General features: G+C 44.5%; 1 protein-coding gene across 1 annotated transcript; it reads right to left on the bottom strand.

Moving 5' to 3' along the window:
- Positions 1 to 2,140: 2,140 nt before the first annotated feature.
- LOC139554655 (monocarboxylate transporter 1-like) lies at positions 2,141 to 20,777 on the bottom strand. Its single transcript, XM_071367651.1, has 5 exons — positions 20,476 to 20,777; positions 16,216 to 16,489; positions 4,221 to 4,364; positions 3,089 to 3,874; positions 2,141 to 2,943 (listed from the first exon to the last, which is right to left on the bottom strand). Exons 2-5 carry the CDS (start codon positions 16,430 to 16,432, stop codon positions 2,684 to 2,686), a joined length of 1,407 nt encoding a protein of 468 aa, XP_071223752.1. The 5' UTR covers positions 16,433 to 16,489; positions 20,476 to 20,777; the 3' UTR covers positions 2,141 to 2,683.
- Between the last annotated feature and the right edge of the window lie 276 nt (positions 20,778 to 21,053).

Consider the following 21,053-nt stretch of genomic DNA (forward strand, 5'->3'; position numbering starts at 1 on the left):
CAATCAGTAACAGTGATATACAGTGTCATTTTCCAATATAACGTGCAAACAATTTCCTCCAGGATGAGGATAAACTTTCAGGAGCTCAAGAGTCATTAACGTAAGAGTAAATACTGCCATCTAGAGATAAATAGCTAATGGGTTAAGACAGGAAATGTAGTAACTGGAAATTCCAAGCATCCGCAGGAACCCCACCCGACAGCTTTCTGCCGGAGTCGCCCCCGCTAGCTGTGTTCCGGCGTCCTAGCTAGTAAGCTAACAAGTTAGCACACAGTGTCCTTCATTCCCACCTGCTAAACACCTGGCCTTGCCATTATTACCAGAACTGCGGGAAACTAGTGCATGACAGGCATGGGCGAAGTACATTGTCTACCGGTGTCCTAGCTATCGTTAACTAGCAACCTTTCTTCTGCTGCTGTATACCGGAGTCCTAGCTAACTAGCTAGCTATCACACAGTGTTTATTGCTCCGGCTTGACGAACACCTCCCAGAATCCTAGCTAGCTAACTAGCTAGCACCCATTGTCCTAAACGCCTGCCGAAAACCTGCACTTGCTGTCATTAACAGTACTTCCGGAAAAAGTGCCTGACAGGCAGGGGCAAAGTACACTGTGTACCGGTGTGCTAGCTAACTACCTATCCCACCTACTGTGTACCGGAGTCCTAGCTTACTAACTGGCTAGCTATTACCCAGTGTCCTAAATGCCTGCCGAACAACTGCCCTCGACCTTGTTAACAGAACAGCGGGAAACGAATGCCCAACAGGCTTGGGACGAAGGACACTGTCTAACATTGCTAGCTAACTAGTTTCCGTTGTCCCCCTGCCTCTTCGGCATGCATAACCACCACATACTGTACTGGAGTGCCCCTGCGGACCGGAGTCCTAGCAAAAAAATTGACAAATTTACGCATAAAGAGGGGTTCCTACAGATGCAGAAATGCCCACATGCAGGAACGCCCCCAATTGCACCCTTCACAGTTCAAGAGTGTTGTATTGTCTTTGGTGTTGTCACAAATACTACGTTCAAAACAACTGGAAACTCGGAAATCTCCGACTTCAGAGCATTCAATTCAACTGGGAAATGGGAATAAAATTAGCTCAGACTGGGATTTCTTTTGTTTGAATGGTCATCCAACTCGGAACTTCAAGTCTGAAACTTGGGTATCTTATTGGGGGGGGGGGGGGGGGTTCCCAGTTGTCTTGAAAGCACCAAGAGTTTCTAAGCCCAGATGCGCAACATCACTAGACTTCTGGAAATGCTTGCGAAACAGACCAAGAAGACCAGGCCAGGAATGAGAAGTCAGTGATAGAAGTGCAAAATTCTGTAAATGTTCTCAAAATCTAAAGGCACATCCTAGATTCGAGCCAATGGCTAAAGTAGTTATTATTCCAACCTCGTGAAAGTGATAAACTGACACGTACATATTTTTTTGTAAATTTTTTTAAATATTAAATTAGTGCCATTGATTTTAGGGCCTACACGTTCCCATTTTGGCGCAAGACAACCGTTAGACCCGATGATGTGTTTCTACGCATGAGTTTAGCTAGCTAACGGCAAAATGTGGTCATCATTAGTTACCAGAGGCATATAGTGATAAATATGGCTAAACCCCGCCTTTTTCTGCAATTTCTCTTTTTAAAATCTGATTTCAAACCTAACCTTAACCCAAACCTTAACCAAACCTTACGCTTAAACTTAAATTAATACCAAAAAGCCAATTTTTGTTTACATAATTTTAACGATATAGCCAGGGCCGCAACTTTCATTGGGGACGAGTGGGACATGTCCCCCCCCACATTCTGAAATTGCATTTTTGTCCCTCCCAAATTTTATTATTTGAATATGATACAAAACAAGGCAACGGTGTGCTTTAGGACCATGCGGACGCCTCCGAGCGGTTGGGTATGCTGTTTGTAGTGTTTATCTGACTGGATTAAAAAAAGAATAATGGTTATGTCCCCCCCACTTCTAAAACCAAAGTTGCGCCCCTGGATATAGCCAATTTTTGTAAATAGTGACAACTCCACAAGTGTGATTGGGGAATCCTATTGCAGAAGCAGTTTCTGCAAGTCTTCATACTGTATTATCTTTGGTGTTGTTATCGGTCTCTAGCTTTTAGCTGTACAGTCAACACGGGAATATAATTGTTTTGAAGATGTATTGAAGAACTGTGAATATCAAGAGACTACGCCTGATTATTCATGTAACAATGCTTTCGGAGATGAAAGAAACCTACCATTCATCATGACAGTGTGAACAAAATGTTACAGTGATTCATTAAACCTTCTAAAAGCACTAGTATATCCATTAAGTGTTTCACATAATAATACTGTACATTGTAGTTATTTGAGGTGGACTTCTGAAATTCCAAATACAGTGTAGACATAGAAATTACCTGCATATAATAATATTCTAAAATATATCACAACACTTATGCAGAAAATGTACTATCTGGACTCCAGATTTGTAAAATATAGTATTTTTTGACAGGGCAGTTGTATCTTGACACAGTCATATTATGCTGATAATACATTATTCAATGACAGAAGTGGAAATGGTGAAGAAATATGTTTACATGAACATTGCTGTCTAAGATTTGAACCAAATTAATTTGATGTCTACATTATCTCAATGACTGTATTGAGATACCATGTGAATGCGTGAATTTGATGTCAATGAAAGTTAGACTATTTCTTCTTCAGTTTTTGTCTCGTCAACTGCTCTCACCCTGTCATTGGTGGCTTCTTTGGTAGCATTGTCCCTGTTGGACTCTTCTTCTTTTCCCTCCAGTTTAGCCTTCCTTTCCTCCTCTTTTTTCTCTTTGTCCAACAACCGGTAGTTGATACCCATCCCCACAAACAGGAACACACTGGCAATGATAAGGATCACCCCACAGCTCTGGTAGGTGTATTGGTAGTCATTGTAGATGTCTTTGAATTTCCCTGTGACAGAACAAAATATGAATTCTAACTTGTATCATAAGTTAACAGTCTTTGCTTTTCATGAAAAATAAACCAGTTAGATGATTGAATGCTTTAAATAGAAACAAGGAGCTTAAGTAAACTACAAATACATGTGTGCACTCACCTAAAAAAGGGGGACCTAACAAGACAGGCCCACACTCCACAATGGTGACCAGTCCCACTGCACTGGAGAAGCGCTGCGTTCCCACAAGGTCCATGAGCGTCTCAAACAGCACTGCACTCAGCCAGCCAAAGGCAAAGCCAAAGAAGATGGCATAGATAACGAAGCCTGTGTAGTCCACAGAGATGGGCGCCAGGACGTGGCACACACCGTTCAACAGCACAGAGCAGGCAAAGAAGTACTGCACCCTGGGTCGTATCCACTTTGTATTGGCCACAATGCCCATGGAGGGCCGGGCCACCATGTCCACAAAGGCCAGGATAGACAGCAGGAAGGCTGCCTTCTCTTTGGGGATGTCCCTGCTCTTGGCAAAGTTACTAAGGAACACTAGTGGGGAGAAGAGACCAAAGAACATGATGACGTTACCCATGAGGTAGAGCACGAAGCCCCGGTGTTTGAACAGCGAGAGGTCGATAAAACTGTTGCACTTCTGCCCACACGTCGTACTCTCTTTGGTAGCATCTTCACTTTTCACGGCAGGCTGTGGTATTGGTCCGATGGGTCTCATGAGAGAACCAGCGACGCAGCAGTTGAACAGCAGGCCTCCCAGTATCAGGAAGCTGCCCCTCCAACCAAACTGGTCAAAGAACCAGCTGTTGAGAGGGGCCAGGGTGGATAGGAACACTGGGCTGCCCGCCATGGCGATTCCATTGGCGATGGGCCGCTTATGGTAGAAGTACTTCCCAATCATAGTAAGGGCTGGGTTCAGATTGAATGCCAGTCCCAAACCTGTTGAAATATATTAAATATATTCATTCAGTCCAATATCAGACTGCATAGTTATTCATTTTACATACTGTAACACATGAAACCAGACCGAAAAGAAATTCAGGATACTAGTGATAATAGAGTTCCTAAAGAGGGCCCCAGAGGGCAATACATTTCCTCAACAGCAGCAACTAATGAACAGTAAACTAATGAACATATCTTTGCTATTCGGGTTCCTTGGGATGTCCGTACTCTCCATTGAAGTTGAAATGTAAAATGGTTAAGATAAGGGTTAAGGTAGGGGTTAAGGTTTAAGCTAGGGACGTCCCGAGGATCCCGGATAGCACTAACCATGAAAGAAGCCTACCTCCGACCACTCCCACACAGAAGTAAAGTCCTTCCACTGAGTTGCAGAAGGAGGCAGCAATCAGTCCACAGCCAGACAGGAGTCCTCCACACATCATGACGGGACGACTCCCATACTTATTAACTAGGATACTGCTGACAGGACCTGAGAGGTGACAAATACAAAGCAAACAGTGAAGATGATTCATACGTTGGGAAAATTCACTTTAGGCAAATATGCCCAAGCATAACTGACTATACCATAATGACTATTGAAATTTAATTTGAAAAACTTTAGAGGATTGCAAATTCGCATCTTGAATTAATTTCCTTGATTAACGTGATTTGAAATCTTTAGTAGGTGAAAATGCGAATTAGACTACCATAAGAAAAGTATATTTTTTATTTATTAATTATTTATTTATTATTATTATTATATATATATATATATATTTTTTTTTAAATGTTATATTTCACCACTAGAGGTCCCTAAAGCCTCAACTCTGAGAAACGCTGGTGCAGCCAGAGCTTCCACACAACTTCTGCAATGATTTGTCTCACTGCTGCACTGCAGCAATTTCTCTGGTCTAGCCACTGTTGGCAATGCAATCGCACAGAAAACAAGACAATCGCGATGAAACAAGATATTGTGAGGTGTGGCTACAGTTTGTGTATTCCTAACGTATGTGCGGAGAATGACAAAAGAATAGGGCTCTGTCGTTAAAGAGCACTTCTAACTAGGCTACTGTAAAATCCTGTGCAGGATTTTATGTGTGGTTGTGCTAGAGAGGTTGGGTATAGAAAAAATACATTTAAAGTACTCCACAGTAGAGCAGGTTACACGTAGTCACTCATTTCCTATGGGTAATCTACCATAGTTCCCATGTAATAGTAAATAATATCCCTTCATTTTGAAAGATGCGAGCTTCACATTGAGAGGGACACTACCTTTGTCCCACTCAGCCTCCTACTGCTGTTGAAATAGATAGTTTTTCTACTGATATGACTTGGTAAACATAGCCTACGCATAGTTTTTCTAATCAATGGTCTACTTCTACATACCCTATCACCTTCCCCCTGGAAGCTTTGGAGGCTACATTCACAATAGCTCCACTTTGTTATAGTCTTAGACTGAAACATATTCATTCCATTTAGGTTTGGCTAAATCTCAGAGGGTTTGGCAACACAAATTTAAGGTAACTATGGGCCATAAAATGAGCCTAACAACCCCTAGCTCACTACAACTTGTAAACATATATGCTTAGATGGCATGCAGAGTTCTGCTGGCTGCATGCCCACCATCTGTCTGGCCTATACCAACAAGGCCTAAATGGGAACGAAGATCCATGTGGAAGACGCTTCAGCCTCCCTGCCAAATCCCGGCACCACTGAAGGAACCTAAATGGAATGTGACAGTTTTTGTTTAGAGGTTGTCCAGACTCATTTGCCAGCTCGGAACACGACAAAGGCTTTTTAGATTCTAATACAGGCGAGGCTAAACACCAACAAAGAGCCTGTCCCCTCTCTCTCCGAAGATGAGCTGGTGAGGGGTTGAAAAGTCTGAGGAGGCAGCCTAAGACCAACCCTGACAATATAAGACATTATGAGAAGGATAGGAAAGAAATTAAAGAGAGGTCAAGACAAGAGGATTTTGTCCCATTATTTAGTCAATGTATACATTTTCAGAAACATTATTTTTTTTGTAGCGTTCATGGGTGACACATGAACACTCTACAATAAATGTTTATGGTAACTTACAGCTGAATAAGCCAAGAAACACAACCCATTTTCTGTAGCACCAGTAAGCGTACATGCAAAATTGAGCATGGATTGCCCCTGTACTGACAGCTGTTAATGTAAAAAAGGGCTTTCTAAAGCCATTTGATTCAATTACTCATTGAATACTTTAACTACAATCTAGAAGAACACATTGTGTGCTGTGCACTGTTGGCTGTAACCCCCGTTTTAAGGCCTGCCAGGATTGGGTCATAGACGTCATTAGGGTCTGAGTCTGACAGGGCTTGTGTGTTCCGGTCCTGTAGAAAGGTCAGAGGTCAGCCCCCACACAGTCATGTGCTCCTCATCATGCGCAGCCAGCCAGGCAGTCATGTGTCCACAGCCCAACTAACAGGTAACATTCAGAGTGGGAGAACTGGGAACCGTCTGAGACAAAGCTACTGCATGAACCAATGACCTGGCTTTCGCCCATGCAGGTCCTGAATGTGCGCCTGAGCTAAGTGCTACCTTTTGAGGGAATGGGCTGCTGAACAATAAATAGCATTCATTCACTGGTCTGGTGGGGGGCAGCCATGGCAGCTATGTACTCTAGTAGGGAAATGGCGGCTTATCTCTCTGAGTGGACCATATGTACATACTGTATGTACACATGGTGCTGGTCCCCTCTATACTGAAATAGGCAAATGGTTCAGAAATCGTTAAAGAGTTCTTCATAAAGTGCTGCTATTGCTGAAGCTTTACCTACTGTACCGTATACAGTATGTGGTACTACACATGGAACATATCAGCACTAATCCTCTCAAGAGTTCAGTGTTTTGGTAATTACTCCTTCAGTAGTTTTTCTTCCACATGTTATTGTAAATAGGCACTACTAATAAGCTAGCTGAAAATGCTGTAGAAGTGTGCAGCTAATAACAATGTATACAGGACAACATCAATATGGGAAAAATAGTACATTTTGTAAAACAGCATCATACCCCGGGGATATGTTTATTCAGTTTATCTCCCCTTCTTGAGAGAAAACCAGCCTGTTCACTATTTGACAGTGCTTTTTTAAAATCCAGCCTCAGACCTCTTCTTGTGGGACAACGAGTCTTGAGTACAAGAGTCCCTCTGATTACTGTTCTGTCTGTTCGTTGAATGTCATGCAGATGAAAAGAGGCGTATCAACGCTCCACTGGGAAGACCTGTCTGACACCTAGCGTTTGATTCAACCCAGTCAGTACAGGAAGCTAGACCAGCTGACACAGTCTGCCTCACCTGCCACTCTCATGTAAATCATTTCATCTCCTCAGCCTCAGAAGACACCTGGGACAACATTCACCTAAGGGAATTCTCTTCAATCATAATCACAGCCGTATATATTCCCCCCCAAGCAGACACATCGATGGCCCTGAACGAACTTTATCTGACTCTTTGTAAACTGGAAACCACACACCCTGAGGCTGCATTCATCGTAGCTGGGGATTTTAACAAGGCTAATCTAAAAACAAAACTCCCTAAATTCTATCAGCATATCGATTGTGCTACCAGGGCTGGAAAAACCCTAGATCATTGTTATACTAATTTCCGCGACGCATATAAGGCCCTCCCCCGCCCCCCTTTCGGAAAAGCTGACTACGACTCCATTTTGTTGATTCCAGCCTACAAACAGAAACTAAAACAACAAGCTCCCGCGCTCAGGTCTGTTCAACGCTGGTCCGACCAATCTGAATCCACGCTTCAAGACTGCTTCGATCACGCGGATTGGAATATGTTCCGCATTGCGTCCAACAACAATATTGACGAATATGCTGATTCGGTGAGCGAGTTCATTAGGAAGTGCATTGACGATGTCGTACCCACAGCAACGATTAAAACATTCCCAAACCAGAAACCGTGGATTGACGGCAGCATTCGCGTGAAACTGAAAGCGCGAACCACTGCTTTTAACCAGGGCAAGGTGACCGGAAGCATGACCGAATACAAACAGTGTAGCTATTCTCTCCGCAAGGCAATCAAACAGGCTAAGTCCCAGTACAGAGACAAAATCGAGTCGCAATTCAACAGCTCAGACACAAGAGGTATGTGGCAGGGTCTACAGTCAATCACGGATTACAAAAAGAAAACCAGCCCCGTCGCGGACCAGGATGTCTTGCTCCCAGACAGGCTAAACAACTTTTTTGCCCGCTTTGAGGACAATACAGTGCCACTGACACGGCCCCCTACCAAAACCTGCGGGCTCTCCTTCACTGCAGCCGAGGTGAGTAAAACATTTAAACGTGTTAACCCTCGCAAGGCTGCAGGCCCAGACGGCATTCCCAGCCGCGTCCTCAGAGCATGCGCAGACCAGCTGGCTGGTGTGTTTACGGACATATTCAATCAATCCTTATCCCAGTCTGCTGTTCCCACATGCTTCAAGAGGGCCACCATTGTTCCTGTTCCCAAGAAAGCTAAGGTAACTGAGCTAAACGACTACCGCCCCGTAGCACTCACTTCCGTCATCATGAAGTGCTTTGAGAGACTAGTCAAGGACCATATCACCTCCACCCTACCGGACACCCTAGACCCACTCCAATTTGCTTACCGACCCAATAAGTCCACAGACGACGCAATCGCAACCACACTGCACACTGCCCTAACCCATCTGGACAAGAGGAATAGCCATGTGAGAATGCTGTTCATCGATTACAGCTCAGCATTTAACACCATAGTACCCTCCAAACTCGTCATCAAGCTCGAGACCCTGGGTCTCGACCCCGCCCTGTGCAACTGGGTCCTGGACTTTCTGACGGGCCGCCCCCAGGTGGTGAGGGTAGGTAACAACATCTCCACCCCGCTGATCCTCAACACTGGGGCCCCACAAGGGTGCGTTCTGAGCCCTCTCCTGTACTCCCTGTTCACCCACGACTGCGTGGCCATGCACGCCTCCAACTCAATCATCAAGTTTGCGGATGACACTACAGTGGTAGGCTTGATTACCAACAACGACGAGACGGCCTACAGGGAGGAGGTGAGGGCCCTCGGAGTGTGGTGTCAGGAAAATAACCTCACACTCAACGTCAACAAAACAAAGGAGATGATTGTGGACTTCAGGAAACAGCAGAGGGAGCACCCCCCTATCCACATCGACGGGTCAGTAGTGGAGAAGGTGGAAAGTTTTAAGTTCCTCGGTGTACACATCACGGACAAACTGAATTGGTCCACCCACACAGACAGCGTTGTGAAGAAGGCGCAGCAGCGCCTCTTCAACCTCAGGAGGCTGAAGAAATTCGGCTTGTCACCAAAAGCACTCACAAACTTCTACAGATGCACAATCGAGAGCATCCTGTCGGGCTGTATCACCGCCTGGTACGGCAACTGCTCCGCCCACAACCGTAAGGCTCTCCAGAGGGTAGTGAGGTCTGCAGAACGCACCACCGGGGGCAAACTACCTGCCCTCCAGGACACCTACACCACCCGATGTCACAGGAAGGCCATAAAGATCATCAAGGACAACAACCACCCAAGCCACTGCCTGTTCACCCCGCTATCATCCAGAAGGCGAGGTCAGTACAGGTGCATCAAAGCAGGGACCGAGAGACTGAAAAACAGCTTCTATCTCAAGGCCATCAGACTGTTAAACAGCCACCACTAACATTTAGCGGCCGCTGCCAACATACTGACTCAACTCCAGCCACTTTAAAAATGGGAATTGATGGAAATTATGTAAAAATGTACCACTAGCCACTTTAAACAATGCCACTTAATATAATGTTTACATACCCTACATTACCCATCTCATATGTATATACTGTACTCTATATCATCTACTGCATCTTGCCATCTTTATGTAATACATGTACCACTAGCCACTTTAAACTATGCCACTTTATGTTTACATACCCTACAGTACTCATCTCATATGTATATACCGTACTCTATACCATCTACTGCATCTTGCCATGCCGTTCTGTACCACCACTCATTCATATATCTTTATGTACATATTCTTTATCCCTTTACACTTGTGTGTGTGTATAAGGTAGTAGTTGTGGAATTGTTAGGTTAGATTACTTGTTGGTTATTACTGCATTGTCGGAACTAGAAGCACAAGCATTTCGCTACACTCGCATTAACATCTGCTAACCATGTGTATGTGACTAATAAAATTTGATTTGATTTGATTTGATTTGATTTGATTTGATCTGATCAGAGCATTAACAAGTACAATGGGAAGAGAGGAACCCCATCCACGGACTGTAGAGACAGATACTGTTGCACTGTTAGTAACTATGCTTCAATGGATGGAAGAGTAAAAGCATTCTAGAGACCCATTTGTATAATTTCAATGACAGTGGTTTGATTCAGGCATCGCCGTCTCCTTTTGGACAATACACTTAATCTTGATCTGGTGCCCAGTGACCTTACTCCACACAGTCAATGGGTGGGAAACTACGGGAGCTGTTTGTACTTGAAGAATAGGACGTGCATGAACGATCCACTGAGCAAAATAAAGAGTGTATGCATTCTCAATGAAAGGTACACTGTGAATACGGATGCCTAATAGAGGCCTCCAGATCCATGCATGTTAAAATGTGCTGTTACAGTATCTGTTTAAAAAAGGATGATGGTAGACATTGTCTAATTTGTCATCATAGCTATCATTATGCTTCATTTTTGCATCAAATATATATATATTTTTAAAGGAAGCCAAGTTGACGTTTCCGAAGTGTCACACATCAGCTTGTCTCAGTAAGTGTAGGAGGATATGCTCGGACACGTTTTGGGACACATGCTTAACTATTTAGCCATAAGGTCTAAGTGGTACTTAAAAAGGACAATGAGAATTCACTTCATGGGATTACCAAGATGTGGTAGGACAGCTGTTACCAGTAACAATTACAATGTAACGCATGTGTTGTTAGGCAGCTGTTACACACTGCAAGCGCCAGGTCTGGGTTCAAGTAGTATTTGTTTTCTATTAATACTTTAGCTTGCCTGGTCTCAATGGAACCAATGGAATGGTCCCTTGATCCAAACCTATAGGCTCAATCAAACACTCAAAGTATTTGAAAGAAAACAAATACTTTTTAAACCAATATCTCTCTGGTAAGAAGAAGGGCGCCTTATGAAGAAGTATGCCTTATGATTAACGAGTCGTGGTGTGATCATAACAACATACAGGAACTCAAGTCCTTTTGTTCACATGACCTAGAATTCCTTACAATCAAATACCGACCGCATTATCTACCAAGAGAATTCTCTTCGATTATAATCTCAGCCGTGTATATCCCCCCAAGCAGACACCTCGACGGCCCTGAAAGAACTTAATTGGACTCTATGTAAACTGGAAACCACATATCCTGAGGCTGCATTCATTGTAGCTGGGGATTTTAACAAGGCCAATCTGAAAACAACGCTCCCTAAATTTTATCAGGATATTGAAAGCACGACTCGGGCTGGCAAAATTCTGGATCATTGCTACTCTAACTTCCGCGACGCATACAAAGCCCTCCCTCGCCCTCCTTTCGGCAAATTTGACCACGACTCCATTTTTGTTGCTCCCAACCTATAGACAGAAACTAAAACAGGATACGCCCGTGCTCAGGCCTGTTCAATGCTGGTCCGACCAATTGTATTCCACGCTTCAAGATTGCTTCGATCACGTGGACTGGGATATGTTCCGGGTAAATCAAATCAAAATCAAAGTTTATTTGTCACGTGCGCCGAATACAACAGGTGTAGACCTTACAGTGAAATGCTTACTTACAGGCTCTAACCAATAGTGCAAATAACAGTGTTAGGTAAACAATAGGTAAGTAAAGAAATAAAACAACAGTAAAAAGACAGGCTATATACAGCAGCGAGGCTATAAAAGTAGCGAGGCTACATACAGACACCGGTTAGTCAGGCTGATTGAGGTAGTATGTGCATGTAGATATGGTTAAAGTGACTATGCATATATGATGAACAGAGAGTAGCACTAGCGTAAAAGAGGGGTTGGCGGGGGCGTTGGGGGGGGCACACAATGCAAATAGTCCGGGTAGCCATTTGATTACCTGTTCAGGAGTCTTATGGCTTGGGGGTAAAAACTGTTGAGAAGCCTTTTTGTCCTAGACTTGGCACTCCGGTACCGCTTGCCATGGGGTAGTAGAGAGAACAGTCTATGACTGGGGTGGCTGGGGTTTTTGACAATTTTTAGGGCCTTCCTCTGACACAACCTGGTGTAGAGGTCCTGGATGCCAGGCAGCTTAGCCCCAGTGATGTACTGGGCTGTACACACTACCCTTTGTAGTGCCTTGCGGTCAGAGGCCGAGCAATTGCCGTACCAGGCAGTGATGCAACCAGTCAGGATGCTCTCGATGTTGCAGCTGTATAACCTTTTGAGGATCTCAGGACCCGTGCCAAATCATTTTAGTTTCCTGAGGGGGAATAGGCTTTGTCGTGCCATCTTCACAACTGTCTTGGTGTGTTTGGACCATTCTAGTTTGTTGTTGATGTGGACACCAAGGAACTTGAAGCTATCAACCTGCTCCACTACAGCCCCGTCGATGAGAATGGGGGCGTGCTCGGTCCTCCTTTTGCTGTAGTCCACAATCATCTCCTTAGTCTTGGTTACGTTGAGGGATAGGTTGTTATTCTGGCACCACCCGGCCAGGTCTCTGACCTCCTCCCTATAGGCTGTCTTGTCGTTGTCGGTGATCAGGCATACCACTGTTGTATCGTCTGCAAACTTAATGATGGTGTTGGAGTTGTGCCTGGCCATGCAGTCGTGGGTGAACAGGGAGTACATGAGGGGACTGAGCACGCATCCCTGTGGAGCTCCAGTGTTGAGGATCAGCATGGCAGATGTGTTGCTACCTATCCTCACCACCTGGAGGTGGCACGTCAGGTAGTCCAGGATCCAGTTGCAGAGGGAGGTGTTTAGTCCCAGGATCCTTAGCTTAGTGATGAGCTTTGAGGGTACTATGGTGTTGAACGCTGAGCTGTAGTCAATGAACAGCATTCTCACGTAAGTGTTCCTTTTGTCCAGGTGGGAAAGGGCAGTGTGGAGTACAATAGAGACTGCATCATCTGTGGATCTGTTTGGGCGGTATAAAAATTGGAGTGGGTCTAGGGTTTCTGGGATAATGGTGTTGATGTGAGCCATTACCAACCTTTCAAAGCACTTCATGGCTATGCACGTGAGTGCTACGGGTCTGTAGTCATTTAGGCAGGTTGCTTTTGTGTTCTTGTAAACATGGACTATGGTTGTCTGCTTGAGACATGTTGGTATTACAGACTCAATCAGGGACATGTTGAAAATGTCCGGAGCATATGCCCTGAGGATAGCCTCAGACAACAACATTGATGTAGACGCTGTATTCTGTGAGCGAGTTTATCAGCAAGTGCCTCAGTGATGTTGTACCCACGGTGACCACTAAAACCTTCCCCAACCAGAAACCGTGGGTTGATGGCAGCATTCACGCAAAACTGAAAGCACAAACCACTGCTTTTAATCATGGCAAGGCAACAGGAAACATGACCGAATACAGTGTAGCTATTCCCTCCGCAAGGCAATCAAACAAGCTAAGCGTCAGTATAGAGACAAAGTAGAGTTGCAATTCAACGGCTCAGACACGAGACGTATGTGGCAGGGTCTACAGTCAATCATGGATTACAAAAAGAAAACCAGCCCCGTCGCAGACACCGATATCTTGCTCCCAGACAAACTAAACAACTTCTTTGCTCGCTTTGAGGACAATACAGTGCCACTGACACGGCCCGCTACCAGCACGTGCGGGCTCTAGTTCACTGCAGCCGAGGTGAGTAAAACATTTAAACGTGTTAACCCTCGCAAGGCTGCAGGCCAGACGGCATTCCCAGCCGCGTCCTCAGAGCATGCGCAGGCCAGCTGGCTGGTGTGTTTACGGACATATTCAATCAATCCCTATCCCAGTCTGCTTTTCCCACATGTTCAAGAGGGCCACCATTGTTCCTGTTCCCAAGAAAGCTAAGGTAACTGAGCTAAACAACTATCGCCGGTAGCACTCACCTCCACCCTACCTGACACCCTAGACCCACTCCAATTTGCTTACCGCCCCAATAGGTCCACAGACGACACAATCGCAATTATACTGCACACTGCCCTAACCCATCTGGACAAGAGGAATACCTATGTAAGAATGTTGTTCATCGATTACAGCTCAGCATTTAACACCATAGTGCTCTCCAAACTCGTTATTAAACCGCGCCCTGTACAACTGGGTCCTGGACTTTCTGACGGGCCGCCCCCAGGTGGTGAGGGTAGGAACATCTCCACCCCGCTGATCCTCAACACTGGGACCCCACAAGGGTGCGTTCTCAGCCCTTTCCTGTACTCCCTGTTCACCCACGACTGCGTGGCCATGCACGCCTCCAACTCAATCATCAAGTTTGCGGACGACACTACAGTGGTAGGCTTGATTACCAAAAACAACGACGAGACGGCCTACAGGGAGGAGGTGAGGGCCCTCAGAGTAATGTGTCAGGAAAAAACCTCACACTCAACGTCGACAAAACAAAGGAGATGCTCGTGGACTTCAGGAAATAGCAGAGGGAGCACCCCCTATCCACATCGACGGGGCAGTAGTGGAGAAGGTGGAAACTTTTAAGTTCCTCGGTGTACACATCACGGACAAACTGAATTGGTCCACCCACACAGACAGCGTTGTGAAGAAGGCGCAGCAGCGCCTCTTCAACCTCAGGAGGCTGAAGAAATTCGGCTTGTCACCAAAAGCACTCACAAACTTCTACAGATGCACAATCGAGAGCATCCTGTCAGGCTGTATCACCGCCTGGTACGGCAACTGCTCCGCCCACAACCATAAGGCTCTCCAGAGGGTAGTGAGGTCTGCACAACGCGTCACCGGGGGCAAACTACCTGCCCTCCAGGACACCTACACCACCCGATGTCACAGGAAGGCCATAAAGATCATCAAGGACAACAACCACCCGAGCCACTGCCTGTTCACCCCGCTATCATCCAGAAGGCGAGGTCAGTACAGGTGCATCAAAGCAGGGACCGAGAGACTGAAAAACAGCTTCTATCTCAAGGCCATCAGACTGTTAAACAGCCACCACTAACATTTAGTGGCCGCTGCCAACATACTGACTCAACTCCAGCCACTTTAATAATGGGAATTGATGGAAATTATGTAAAAATGTATCACTAGCCACTTTAAACAATGCCACTTAATATAATGTTTACATACCCTACATTACTCATCTCATATGTATATGTATATACTGTACTATATATCATCCACTGCATCTTGCCATCTTTATGTAATACATGTATCACTAGCCACTTTAAACTATGCCACTTTATGTTTACATACCCTACATTACTCATCTCATATGTATAGACTGTACACTATACCATCTACTGCATCTTGCCTATGCCGTTCTGTACCATCACTCATTCATATATCTTTATGTACATATTCTTTATCCCTTTACACTTGTGTGTATAAGGTAGTAGTTGTAGAATTGTTAGGTTAGATTACTTGTTGGTTATTACTGCATTGTCGGAACTAGAAGCACAAGCATTTCGCTACACTCGCATTAACATCTGCTAACCATGTGTATGTGACAAATAAAATTTGATTTGATTTGTACAGGTCACTTCTGGTACAATATCTCATCACTCTGACTGAGCATCGTACAGGTCACTTCTGGTACACTATCTCATCACTCTGACTGAGCATCGTACAGGTCACTTCTGGTACACTATCTCATCACTCTGAGCATCGTACAGGTCACTTCTGGTACAATATCTCATCACTCTGACTGAGCATCGTACAGGTCACTTTTGGTACACTATCTCATCACTCTGAGCATCGTACAGGTCACTTCTGGTACAATATCTCATCACTCTGACTGAGCATCGTACAGGTCACTTCTGGTACACTATCTCATCACTCTGCCTGAGCATCGTACAGGTCACTTCTTGTACACTCTCTTATCACTCTGACTCTCCCTCCCAGAAACTTCACACAAAATTGTGAAATCACTTGTTAACCTGTTTCCAATACATTTGTAATGTATTTATGAACCAAAAAATGCAGTCCATACTGGCTTTGTTGTTTCTGAAAGCAAAGACAGTTGGAGTACATTTGTAATGTGTTACAATTAAATAGGTGTTACAATAAAATATGTTATTGTTATGTACATTTCCGGTAGGGGTGCACTATTCTAGCCTTGCTAGCTGCCATATCTTGCGAGCTTACATGAATGTTTGGTACACAGATATCAGTCTAGTAATTACCAGGCTAGCCCTAATCTATTCTCCAGCTCACCTCCGGCGTACATCACTGCCAGCATGATGGAAGAGATCCATGACACCTGGCTGCTGGTGCAGTCGAAAATGACCTCAATCTCCTTGAAGAAGACGGTTATGGACTTGGGAAAGGCATAGGAGAAGCCGATGGAGATGAAGGCTCCCACCACTACTGCCCAGCCCCAGCCCCCCTCTGGAGGGGTGTACCCCTGGGGTCCTCCCATGGCAGGCGGCATGACTGCTGTTCAGCTCACCAAGATCCTGCGCGCAGGAACCTACACAGCAATGGGCACCTGTGGGAGAAAGATTAATCAAATTTTCAGAAACTCGTCATCAAAGCTAGAATTCAGTTATCCGAGAATCTTTTGAGAATGGTATTGTTCATCCGGCACTATGCAAATGTAGTTTTTTGGGGGTAATCGAACTATGTTAACAATGTTTCACAATGTGAAAAGAAACATTTAATCATAAAGGTAAATCTGGGTGTTTCCTCACTGTAAAGGTGTCCCCCATATGGGAGTTGCAGCGATGAGACAAGACAGTAACTACCAATTGGATTACCATGAAATTGGGAAGAAAACAGGGTAAAAAAAGAAAAGGTCAGATACAGTGCATTTTGCCTCCTTTAAAAATTTGAGAAGCAAAATGTATCTTATCTATTCAGATTCATTTCATTTCCTTTGAAAAATGATTTGAATACTAGACTGTATGTGGACTGTGCATGACTGGAGCCAATGCTGTATGGTTCATGTCAGCAGGATTTCACATGCTGCTTTCACAAGATAAGCCTGTGTTTATTTACAGGGTGGACCCATTTCCTCCCCGAATATCTACCTCTGGTACGTATCACAGGTGTGTCATGGTAATGTCCTGAAAGGCAATGCTATAGCAGTTAGAACTAAATATCAAACAGAGAGAGCGGAAATGCATGCACATGTCCTGTTAACTTCAATGGCTTGATCATATAAGATAAATGTTGACTTAAATAGTTTCACCTTTAGCACATTTGCATGATTATTTCTTACCAGTGGTATGAAACGCAGAATCCAGGACTTCATCCTCAGTGTTTCAGAAGTAAATGGATAAATTTCATTTGCCAAGAAGATTCATCCTAAAAAGCCCAATATTCATTGTGTGGGAGGCATTTCTGGAGCTTCTTTTTACTGTAAATCCAGCCCTCCACTATACTCCCCCCTCACTTCTGAGCTTATGAATACAGGCCCGTCTGCAGAGTCAAATGGCTTACTATATTGTTTACACCGAGGAACCCATCCACAGTGCACATTTATCAAACCATGAATACAGGTTGAATTCAGCTTCCTAGGAAGCTCGGGGCTATGCTCTCATAAAGAGGGTAATGATTTAGAGCTTCTGCATGTTCTGTGGAGAGGACTCTTGATCTAAGGGAAGTAATGGCCCTCTGTGGTGGTGAAAACAGCATAGGATTAGCAGTTTGTGTGTTGCACTGTACAGTGGAACCTCGACATGTACTGTATCTTTCCAGAGTTTGAGAAGCAGTGACGCTAAGCTAGGAGTTGAGCTGGGGTGATGTGATTGCATTGATTAAATACGGAAGATCTGGAGGAAAGTGGGGCGTCTTTTTCAAAAGCCCATTATTTCCTCCTAATACAGTCCTCCAGACAGAGCTTTGATGAAAGGGAATATAATAAGTCAATGACATACAGCAGGCTTCTTTCTGCATGACAGCCTCTGTGTTTCTCGTTTGAATACAAAACATTTTCAGGATGTTCCTATGTGTTATACTTAAGCAATAAGGCCAGAGGGGGTGTGGTATATGGCGAATATACCACGGCTAAGGGCTGTTCTTAAGCGCGACGCAACGCCGAGTGCCTGGACACAGCCCTTAGCCGTGCTGTATTGGTCATATACCGCAAACCCCGAGGTGCCTTATTGATATTAAAAACTGGCTACCCACGTAATTAGAGCAGTAAAAATAAATGTTTTGTTATACCCGTGGTATATAGTCTGATATACCTCAGCTGTCAGCCAATCAGCATTCAGGGCTCGAACCACCCCGTTTATAATGCAGATCCATTCATGTTGGATACAACATGTTGCATGTTGTTGCACAGTATATCAGTCTGGAATTGGTATCCCAAGATTCCCCTCAAATTTTACCTAAATGTAGGGGAGGCTGCCATTGAAATCTCTTAAAGTAATTCACGCTCCAGGCAAAGATCAAAGACTAATTCGACCAAATGTGTATCCTTATGCTGGTTTACAATCTTCCCCTTTTCGCGGATGTACTCTGTAGAGAGAGAAAGGAAGATGAAGACTGTGTTCCCTATCAACGTAAATTTCAGCCATTATCTGATGAGGACTTCTGGGTACTTCAGCATGCTCTTTTAACTGTGCAGGACGCAGTACAAACATGACATGTTGCAAATCACTTTCTCACCGGAACAGCTATGATAAATGAGAGCAGGTAAGTAAACTTTCTATAATGTGAGCAGTTTCATAGAAGTGAGATGCAGATGAATGTGAAGAATATCTTAGCTTACTGCTGTGATGCTGTGGAAATGGAACATTTCAGTCCACTCCTGATACAGGAAATATAATGGCTTGGGACTGGAGTGACAGAGTGAACTAAACGACATCATGCAGTTATAAGCATGAATAAAATAACATGTTATTGAATTGGGACTTGAAAACTGTATTGCACAGGAGTTTTCACAAATCCAAAGTGCACTTATCGGGAGTGGGCTGTTCTGTTAAATGGGTGTTGAGAATACAATGTGCTGGGTGTCCTCTTACAGCTATCGGCTTTACCTCCTGTCCTGGAAACAAAGGTCAGCTCAAAGATATGTCTCTGTCTGAAAATAGTATTGTTTACTTGTTCAACAGTCTTTCAATCAGCACATGTATTTGCCAGGGCACAGGGTACAATCCAGGGTACAAGCCAGGGCACAAGCCAGAGCATAAGCCAGGGCTCAAGCCAGAGCACAAGCCAGGGCACAAGCCAGGGTACAGAGCAAAAGCCAGGGTACAATCCAGGGCACAAGCCAGGGCACAAGCCAGGGTACAAGCCAGGGCACAAGCCAGGGCACATGCGTGGCGTACATTCTGTGCAGGAGCTTACATAGGTCGTTGAGTCCCACACGGACAAGACTGAGTAGTGATTTTCTGTTTTAATGTATGAATGGAGGAGAAAGTCAGGACACACACTAATGTGTATTAATGACTAATCAACACATCAAGGTTAATAATATTGAAATAAATAAGGGGGGCCATTTAATCTACTCAAGAAGACTGACAACGTTGCAGACTCTCTGCAAAGTAAGTAATATGTTAGTTAAAGACTCCACTTTAACCTGGTTTCTAGGTTTATCATATGCAGACAGCCGCCTGCATGGAGGATGAAATATGAGTCAAGATGAACAATGGACCCCACATTGGCTAAAGGTCTATAATAAGCAGCCAAAGTGGGCAGCCTGACCGTGCCACTCGAGACGGAACACGCTGCTTCAAACGCCCCAGCGGCACGTTCTTGGCACTATAGAACATTGGCTGTGTCACAACAAGGTCTATGTCTTAACTTCTTCAAGGTTAAATCCCTCGCAGACATCTTGCCGCTTCAGATAGGCGAGCGAGCGTAGTGTTCAGAAGCCCCAGGACTTTGGCTGCTAAGCTAACATGGCCCTCCAAATGGATATGTGACTGACAGAAATGGATGGGGATCACAGCACAGGACAGAAGCTGGGTTGTTAGACTAATATTAGGTTATTTCAGTATTGTCTTCTAAAGCCTTACAATAGCAGCAGTGCGATTCAGGTTGAAGGCTTGGTAGGAATGAGAGTGATAGTACAGGCATTGTGGTTTTGTAGTAGGCTATCCCCATTGATTTGATGTAGTAGGCTATCCCCATTGATTTCCATTGCAGACATGCCTCAAGCATCCTGCTTAATAGCATAAGGATCCCAAGGTGAGCCATCATGATCATGACCACTTCTGTCAATGCTTTTCAGAACAATAAACAAAATACCATTTTTTTCTTTTCAGGGCATGAACAATTAAGAGAATACTCGTTTTTTTTTTTTACAAAGCATAAACTATAAAGAGAATATGCACTCACCTAACAACTTGACATGTGTGTCACATTAAACAGATCCTTTCAAGAAAATACTCATCTCCTTTCACACATCTTTTTTTTTTTTTTTACATGCAAATGAGAACGCTTCTCCAAGAGCAAATTGACATCTCAGAGCTTATGCAGAGTAACCACATGTACATATGGATGTGTGGGTTGGTGGCATCTTACCTTGCCAGCAGCTCCTCCTAGTTCCAGATGAGCTCTACAGGCTGAGATGGGGAGCTCTCCTCTGAGTGAGGCACTTCAGAACAGGGCTTCTCTGTGTAAGAAGCAAAAGACCTCTACAGAAGTCTAAGTCTAGAATGTCTGAGATTCTCCCATAGAACAGAACCTCTACCTCCACTACGACAAGCAGTGTCCCTGTGCTAGGGAAATGAACACTTCGGAGTCTGAGTAAGTGCTGGTCTGTAAAATGGAAGAGAAGTTGACAAAGTTTGGTTCATTCAGTGGCCAGTTCAAACAGCTGGGCCAGCCAAGATACTAGAGTGCTAACTGATGAGGTCAGTCCAGTCTGCCTCTTATTGGCTGTTTGAGGATTAGAGCCGTGCCCCTAAAATGTTTTCCCCACCTCCTTGCCATGTGTCTCCAGCTCACATGTACTGCACTATTGGCCCTATGTGAAACTTCAAACAGTAGGATACACACTAATGTCTGGGCCTAAGAGATAACATGTCTGTTGGCCATTGATTTCTTTCATAATTGTATAGACAATAGATTACAGGATATTGGTAGTCACAGCAATCAAA

The sequence above is a fragment of the Salvelinus alpinus genome, chromosome 2 (assembly GCF_045679555.1).
Source record: "Salvelinus alpinus chromosome 2, SLU_Salpinus.1, whole genome shotgun sequence".
In the NCBI taxonomy this organism is placed as follows: Eukaryota; Metazoa; Chordata; class Actinopteri; order Salmoniformes; family Salmonidae; genus Salvelinus; species Salvelinus alpinus.

What these genes read in the sequence shown, in the direction of transcription:
- LOC139554655 (XM_071367651.1), bottom strand. Translation starts at nt 16,432, where the DNA reads ATGCCGCCTGCCATGGGAGGACCCCAGGGGTACACCCCTCCAGAGGGG. An exon ending in GGCAGTGATGTACGCCGGAG is followed by an intron (nt 4,365 to 16,215) that starts GTGAGCTGGAGA and finishes GTCACCTCTCAG; the next exon opens with GTCCTGTCAGCAGTATCCTA. An exon ending in GTTAGGTCCCCCTTTTTTAG is followed by an intron (nt 2,944 to 3,088) that starts GTGAGTGCACAC and finishes GTTCTGTCACAG; the next exon opens with GGAAATTCAAAGACATCTAC.